At 35.5% G+C, this 8,746-nt stretch overlaps 1 protein-coding gene across 1 annotated transcript; it reads left to right on the plus strand.

Moving 5' to 3' along the window:
- The first annotated feature begins 1,712 nt into the window (after positions 1–1,712).
- Positions 1,713–8,266, plus strand: LOC142348309 (kelch-like protein 12). The gene is made up of 3 exons (XM_075399611.1): positions 1,713–1,945; positions 7,233–7,386; positions 7,673–8,266. The coding sequence occupies exons 1-3, from the start codon at positions 1,748–1,750 to the stop codon at positions 7,927–7,929; spliced, it is 609 nt and encodes a 202-aa protein (XP_075255726.1). The 5' UTR covers positions 1,713–1,747; the 3' UTR covers positions 7,930–8,266.
- Positions 8,267–8,746: the final 480 nt, after the last annotated feature.

Here is an 8,746-nt window from a genome sequence, read left to right on the forward strand (position 1 = left end):
ATAGTGTGCATCTAAGTAGTGCCAAACGTATATGCCCTAATTTCCTGAGTATTAGAGTCCTGAGTTTTTGATTTCGAATATTAATTTTGAAAAGCTCTTAGGGCTTTTTCCTTATATAGTATGTGTCTCATAAAATGACAGTCCGAATCTAACCAAAAAAGTCTAGTGGTGTATCAATGAACTGGTGGTCAAATCTGTTTATCTTATTTCTTTAGTTGTTTCAATTCCATGGAAGGCCACAGGCGTCTATTGCGGCTATTTTCCGGCAATCTGCCGGCTATGCTATCAAGAATGCGAAAATTGGGTTTCTAGCTTTTTCTTTGCATTCCCTAATTCAAAGCAGAAGCTATGTTAACATAAAGTGCGTCAAAAATTTAAAGTACGTCAAAAATGTAAAAGTTAAATCTGCCATTTTTTAAACAACCGATCTTACTAACCATGACAATATAGAAGAGTGAATGACTTGGTAATTTGTTTGACCAGGAGGCGTAACAAGTTTTTATACCAGCTCAGGTCTCTGACCACTGGACTACGCCGTGTAGAGTTGGAATAAACGGAATAACAGGTGGCGCTCTGAGGGCATTAAGTTCTCTTAGAGCCCTACGCCTTACTATACTCTACGAATGCGATTCACCAAAACTGTTTTGAGGAGACATTTTCATGGTGTGAACACCCCCTCCCCCCCCCCCCGCCTTCATCTCCCTCAACGCTCCCATTGTCCACCCTCCACCTGGCGATTTGAACCCCCTCGATTTAGACTTCGCAGCCCTACCCTCGACGATCTTTTGAAAAATCTTTTCAGAGATCGATTGACTCTTTCAAGAGCTTTCTAATGATACTACTTTAAGCAGAAGATATTGACCGAAATAAGTTGGGCTGGTGTAAAGTGCTTTACTCTCAAATAAATTTGGAGGATTGGAGCAATAACGCCACTGTAACTGTGAATAGATTTTCTCGGGTCTTTTCACCAATATCTCACGAGGGAGATATTGAATGAAGTTTAACGGAATTATTTTCATTATCGTTATCATTCAGACAAATTATTGAAGTTTCTTCCCATTTGCATAGTATGCTATATCGATGTGAGTATGTTATGTTGCCTTATATCCAGAATAAATTTAATAGAGCACAGAATATTTCACAATAACATTCGGGAGTGCATGGCCAAATTGGGAATGAGCATTTCTAGGTTCCGCTTCATTAATTATTCTCAGAAGTTTAGGAAGAATTTGGCTTGAGTAATCTTTCGTCTAATCATTTAAGATTCGGTCTTCAAAAATGGGATAAACTGGGAAAGCCTCGGGGGCATTAGGTCCTCGGGCACTTAGAGTTTTTGTATGTTCTAAATGTACGTTTAGCCCAAGCCGTTGAGGATTGAAATTATTATGGGGAGGGCGATTTTAGGGTTTCTGAACCGCCACGCAGTAACGCTAGCTTCCCTCAGCCGGTCAGGTCAGACTTCCATGCGGTGTTGTTTCGATAGGCATCATGATTTTACATTATTCTGCAGAGCTTTAGTAGAGCTTCCACGTCATTTTTATAAAAAAGACTTTGATGTATAAGAGCTACCAGGCTGGTTTTCGAGTGTGGACAGAACTTCCAGTAAAAGCCGGTGTTTCTGGTTAAAATTTTTTGAGCAATACAGAAGAGGATGCTAAACGATCTCAGCACTCTGAATGACGCATGTCTCTTTGAATGAGATCTAATGGTGGAGATAATTATTGGGTAAAGGTAATTTTCAGACTGCATGTGGGGCTGGAGCATGGAGTTATGCCATTTTATATCAGACAGCCAAGCCAAAGAAGTCATCAGATCAATGAACCAGCTGCGCAAACTCAATGCCCTCTGTGACGTTGAGCTAGTTGTAGACTACGAGAGGTTCCCTGCCCATCGGGTTCTGCTTGCATCATGTTCAGACTACTTCAGAGCAATGTTCACGAACACAGTTAGTAATCTATTTGTTTGCATGCATCTAACTGAGCTTGATGAAACTCCAGAATTCTGAGAATATAGAATATTAAGATAGTTTCAATAAATTGCAAATTGCTGTATTAATTAAAAGTAATGCACTGTCTGAAAACATAAAATTTGCCTTTTTTGCTGCGGGCAGGAGATCCCTATCGTTTTTGGATAGGAACTCTCCTGGATTGACGTTTTCATTAAACTTGATTGATTTTTGTTGTCTTTTTAGGGTTTACTAGTTGTCATCAACATTGATGCCCACAAAAATCCTAAGGCGGCCAATGTAACACTAGTGACCATATTTCTTCAATTTTTATGATCTCCTTCGTTATTCAGTTTGATGTTTTTTGTTTCATAAAGGTTACACTTGACAACCCTGAATTGCAGGCTGATTGCTGGGAACGGTTTTGTGTTTAGTTCATCAATTCTTTATTAAAAAATTTTGACCTTATTTTTGAAGTTTTGAAATATTTTTGATGTTTTCCGCAAACACTTACTTTACGATAATTTTCCTCCTAAGACTTTATCAGGAGTAGTGATTTAGGGTACTTAAAAACGAAAAATGTCTGAAAAAACTGTTAGGGGCGTATTGAGAATCCTTCGCGTTTTGAGAAGAAACATAAATATTTATTCAAAATTTCTCAATTTAGGGTTGCTCTAGAACGAAGTTTTAAGCAATTATTGTAAAAGTCTGTGTGTCTTTTTATGTAAAATTTTTGCCTGACCATGTTCTAAAACATTCTTCTTTTTATTTACTTCTCGAATGACTTTTCACGCTGGACTTTCTTGAGTGATTTCAATTGCGAGCATTCACGAATTAAGTTTCTCGCTAAAATAAGAGATGAACGTGCATAGCCCGTTTAACTTAGTGGTTAATGTCTATGATTCTTTACCGGTTGGTCGGCGGTTTGAAACTCTCACTGGTCACAAGTTTTTGCATCAATAAAGTTTCTCTAGCCTACGCGCCCTTCTAAATTGTTTGCCTCATCAGTCGTTCGAGAGCAATTTGTTCGATGTTAGTCGGTTTATGTCTGATTATAGGTCAAAAATTCTTAAAAAACTATACAGGTAATTTAAAAGAGGTTTACAAATTACCAAAATCGCTTGAATTAGTTTTGAATTGTTTTTACCATCCTTCAGAATGTGTCCTTCAAAACTTTGGAAAAAAATCTGCAAGTTCAGAAATATGTGGTAATTGCAGCGCCCGAAGGTGGCTTTCGTCGTTTTTCTCAAGTTTTGACACTGAACCAATCGAAAGGAATGTCGCTCGGATAATAAATGAAGACAAAGGAAAATGTGTCCGTCGAGGTCTTTAATGATTTGTCAGAACGTTTTTGGAGGTCACTTCTTTTATTCGTGACCTCCAAAAGTATACATTATATAGTGACCGCTACCAAGTACGCGTTTTCCTTTGTGTATCTGGTTTGCCAAAGTTTTCTGACAGATGTCCTTTTTCTCGACATCATAATGAGGTAATGATATTGCTTTTCCTTTTGCTGTCAATTTGACTATCATTTGAAATATTTTTTTGGAGAAAGAAATTATTTGTTTCATATTGCTGAGTAAAAACTTGATGGGGTTTTTGGATTTTTTGGAGGTGAGATTTTCATAATAATATGGCTTTTCTGTACAAAATGTTCTCGAGAAAAATTCGAATTTTCAAGCAGTGATGTCAACGAGCAGTCGCTATAAGTTGAATTTTGCCCATTGATTGATCAACACTGGAAACAAATTTGAAAACTGATTAAAAAGCCCAAAAATTCATACAACACTGTAAAGCTATTAGAAATTCACGACAGTTCGAATCTTCGAGGCTATCCATTGGGGACCAGTGGATCTGGCCAGTTAAATCTAAGCTTGGGGCGAAAATGAAAGCGTTTTAAAATTAAAGACGAAAGCAATCAAAATTGTGTTTGCTCGTAAGTCCGTAAGTCTCCCATAAGCATTTCTTAAATTTAATTCCAGATTCTAAATCATTATCGCAGTTTTGATAACTTTTCCATGCTGATTACACGGCTACATTATTGTAGTTTAGAAGCTTATTTTCTTCATTTTGCTGCATTAGTCATTTTTTAAATCGTTTTCTGTAAAATAAATATACATGGTTGCATTGCATGCTGGTATTGCAGTTCTATGTCGGGCTATCTCTGACATTTGATGCATGGAAATCTTCAATGAAAAATTCGACGGAAAATCTCCCTTAATATTTGTTTATTCTTTTCATTCGAACTTACCACAATGGGTTTTAAATGAAAATATACGTTTTGTTGCTGTATTTTGGAGCTTAAAGATTCGGCGATTGAAATTGGTTTGATTATTCATTTGCACCTGAAAGCAAAACGGAGTGAATAGTCAAAAATGTCAATTTTTTGTATCCTTTTAGTTTTCTATGCTTTGGTGGCAATAAGGTTTCAAATAAACTTCACATTATCTCTCCGTTAATCAGAAAATTTTGTATTGTTGGTTGTTTTCGTGTTTACCAATTTTTATCTGTTTACTTTTTGAAATATTGTTTTTAATAGCCGCCCTCATCTTCTCAGCCGGCTATTATTGCGCTCGTATTTTTTTTACAATTCAAAGAATTTGAATTGTGTTGGGGCGCTGTCTTTTTTACGACTCGAAGAGGAGTATTGGAGAAGTCCTTTTTTTTAATCAATTTTATTGGAGTGATTTTTAAAGCGGGAAATGAAACGCGTGAAAAAATTTGGAGTGGTTTTTGTGCTGAACAAAATTGAACAGTGGAGCGAAAAGAGAGTGGTTTTTGTTCACACCGCTGTTTTTGAGAGAGCGATAAATTGATGTGTGAAAAAATTTTCTCTAAGCGAGCGAATTTTTTTTTGTTCACGTGCGGCTTTTTAAAACCGTTTTTTTGTTATTTTTTTGGTTTAGAGGTCTGATTATGATATTGTGTGATGCTTAGGGTTGTTTTAATTGTGGTTCGCAAGTTTTTGGTCATTAATAAGATTTTTATACCATTTTGCTGGTTTTTCAGCTATTTTGCTGAATTTTAGGCGAATTTTAGCAATTTTTTGCGTTTTGTTTTGTTATAATGCTTTGTAATGGCTTTGAATAGACGCATGTTGGTAACTGAGTTTTTAGATACCAAGTGATTACATTCTCTTAGGTTGGAAACGATATTTTTGTTTAGAAAAATGACAATAAACTGAAAAATTTTGAATTATTTTTCTTAATTTTTTGCTGTTTTTCGTTTTTTTTCTAAACTTAGAAAAATTTTTCAGCCTATTCGACTTTCCTATTTTTTCGAAGTCTTCCAGTACTAATTCGCTCCAATTAACGTTTTTTGGGTCTATGTGCTCCCGTGAAATTAAAAAAAAGCTCAATTTTTTCTATGATTTTTTTTTTCAATTTTTTTAAATGTCCTTTGTGTTCTTCAATTTTTTATAGAATTTGGGGATGCCTATAGTCCAAATTAGTTGACCTTGATGCGTGTTGATGATTTTGATTTCAGTTTTGAATCATTTTGTTAAAGATAATTGAGAAACTTTTATGAAGCGTTCCGCAAATTTTCGTGTTTTTTTTTGAACTTTTGCTAAGTTCTTCTGATTGTCTGCTTTTTGCTAGTTTTTAGTGGTCTAGCTTTTGATAGGAGCTTTTCTAGAGGTTTTGTTGAAATATATTTAGTGCACTTTTCAGTGACAAATATCACTAACTTTTCATAAACACTAACTTTTTTTCTATTTTTTTCGTTCTTCGTTTTTACTCATATAAATAAACAATGATTTGGATTGGTGGACACTTGACCAGATGTAGTATTAAAAGTTTTTTGAAATAATGATTTGATTTCAGCATAATGGTATTTGATTCATTATTTTTGGCCAATTTTTTTTTGTTTTTACAAAGTATTTTTGGTTTTGTTTTTCATTTCCTTTCTTTTACTTTCGTTTATTCTACTTGAAATTTGTGTTTGGTTTTTGTCTCAAATAGCAGTGATTCAACAAAATTAAACTAAACCTATTTCACGGGTTTTCGCCATAAATTGTTTTTAAACTTGCAACTCAATGTAAAATTTTTATCACGTGCTTTATCGTCTTTTCTGGTCAGTCATTTTTTCATTGTTCTTTTTCTTTTTTTTTGTTTTAAAGTGACATGTGTTATTCAGTAGGATAAGCATTATGTTAGTTATTGTGGTCAATCAGAAGAATAAGTTTTATGTTTGTTAGGGGCGTTCGTTTTTTCCTTCGAGTCGTTTCCGGAATTCTTCCGGCTATGTTTTTTTTTTAAGATCTGTTCACACATTTTCATGATTTTTGAAGTCAAATTGGAGTGGTGATTTTGGTCACGCCGAAACAGGAAATGGAGCGAAAAAGCGAGTGGTTTTGCGTCGTGAATTTTTTTCGCTCTAATTTTAAAGTAGAGTGAGAAAACGGTGTTTGAACAAAAATTCGGTTTCTCGGTAGTGGTTTTTTGTTCACATGCGGCAATTTCACTCTTATTTTTACTGTTTTTTCGATTTTTTGAATCGGATTTTTTTCTAAATAGTTTTCCCAATCCATTTAGAGCTCATTCTGGACCTAGTTTTTTGTTAGAATCAAAATTACCTATCTTACTAGTGGTTTTTTGTTCTCGCTAGCAGCATTTTGACATTGATTTTCTGTTTTTTTTTTGTTTTTTTATCTGTTTTTTTTAGAAATGGTCTTCCCAATTCACTCATTGTCTGTTCTAGGTCTAGTTGTTCGTTAAGTCAAGGAAAATTCTTTGAATTGTACGTCAGGACTTGTCCTGCTATGTTTTTTTACTTCGTCAAACTTTTTTTCGCTTTACCATTTTGCCGCTTTTTCGACATTTTGCGTGAAATCTTTTTGACTTCTCTAGGCTAGTTTCTCTCTTCTCTCATTCTGCTAAAAGTGAATTTGAACATCAGTTGCTAAGCAAAGCAATTCAAAATGAACAGAGTCGGTATAAAAAATTGAAGTCAGAAATAGAAACGGGATAAACCCATAAAGCCCAATTTTAGATGCCCGCTATTTGAACGTCGTTCCTATAAGTCTTAGTTACCACCTCTAATGCTTATTGGTGTTGATAGTAGCCCCTGTAGCCTCTCTCTAAGAAACAGAAGTATGTTCAATTACGAAATGCCATCGAAATAAATCGGACTTAAAAAATATTTTTGTACAAAAATCTTTTTTTTAATATATTCTATTCGTTAAATCCCAATCATGCTTATTGGAATCAACGGCGGCTATTTTCCGGCAATCTGCCGGGTATGTTTATTAATATTGCCCCTGTTTACCTATTTGTTGTTTATTCAGATGTGTGAATCAATGCGAACCTCAGTGCCAATCAAGAATGTGTCACCTGGTGTGATGAAAATTATATTGGACTATGTCTATGCGGAGCCAATTACAGTCAACGCAGAGAACGTACAGGAACTTCTTCCTGCTGCCTCACTGCTGCAGCTACACAGTTAGTGATCATACTCTGATTGGTTGATAGCTAAGCCGTAGTGAGCTTTGAGGTTATTGTTTTTAATAATTTCACGGAAATTTTCCTTTTGCATACAGTATAGTGTTAAGCAGTTGGGTGTGTGAATAAATTGATAGTATTAATCAAATACATGAAGGAGTGTAGTATATGGAAAGCCGTCCAGATTCTGAACGGATTTCTGCTACTCTATTTCCCTTTACTCTGTTTCTATTTTCATTTCTATAATTTTTGCTGAGTTATTGAGGGGCTTGACTTGTTTTTTTAGCAATTCAACAAGCCTGCTGCGAGTTCTTAGAACGTCAACTAGATTCCTCAAATTGTCTGGGAATCAAGGTATTTGCCGATACACACAACTGTGCTGAACTCTCAAAGTCAGCTGAGAAGTTCATATGTCAGAATTTTGTGGATGTGATGAAGCATGATGAGTTCCTAAATTTGAGCAAAGAGGACTTGGAGTCTCTGATCAAACGGGAAAATATTGCAGTTAGTTATCCGAAGTACAATAATTTTGTTTGCAATTGATATTCTCTCCTATCTAATAGTGCTAGTTGTGATGGAGAGTTCCACCCGGGATGAATATTCTGCGTCACCATATCCAAGAGCCATAGAGGCTATGAAAAAAGTTCCTGCTTGATCTTGCTATGGTTGCCAAGGCCAAGAAAACCATGTATGACATTTCAATGGTTGCCAAGAACTCCACGATGGGATTTTCATGGTTGCCAATACACCATGATCAAAACTTGTTTTCTACCTCAGCTGGCTAACAATGCATGAAAACGTACCTGTTGACATTTCAGGAGGCATACGGGATTCCTGCATTACATCCGAGAAAACCATATATACTGGCGGGTGCTTGGTATCATTTAATTTTGACTCATCTCCTTTACAAAACTTCTGTTGAAAAAAACTGCGCCACAAAATTTTTTGTTATACGTCAGATTGGCAAATTTGTATGTGCGCAAAGAAACACTTTATAATGTTCACCAAACAAGACATCGTGTTCGATTTTTTGCAAAGCTTTTTTTGCACGCGGTTTAACATGCTCTATTTAAGCCCGAAAAACCGGTTCAGCAGCCGATCCCAGTTGTCCATGTCCTTCAAGTCAGCATTTGAGTAGTTATCATTGCTTGGTATGTTTCTCGACAGTCTGAAGGGCAAAGAAAATTTTAATCTTCACCTTTAAACCCAACCTTAAAACAAATTTTAAACCCAACCTCGAAGCTTCCTATCAACTTTCTGTCATAGTCTAGTTCATAAAACAAACTTTCTGAAGACGAGTGTACAATTTCTTCAACTCATGTTTTGTAAAATTGGGCAATGTAACATGTTTTTTGCTGCC

This window comes from Convolutriloba macropyga, chromosome 10 (assembly GCF_964194025.1).
Source record: "Convolutriloba macropyga chromosome 10, txConMacr16.3, whole genome shotgun sequence".
NCBI classification, from domain to species: Eukaryota; Metazoa; Xenacoelomorpha; order Acoela; family Convolutidae; genus Convolutriloba; species Convolutriloba macropyga.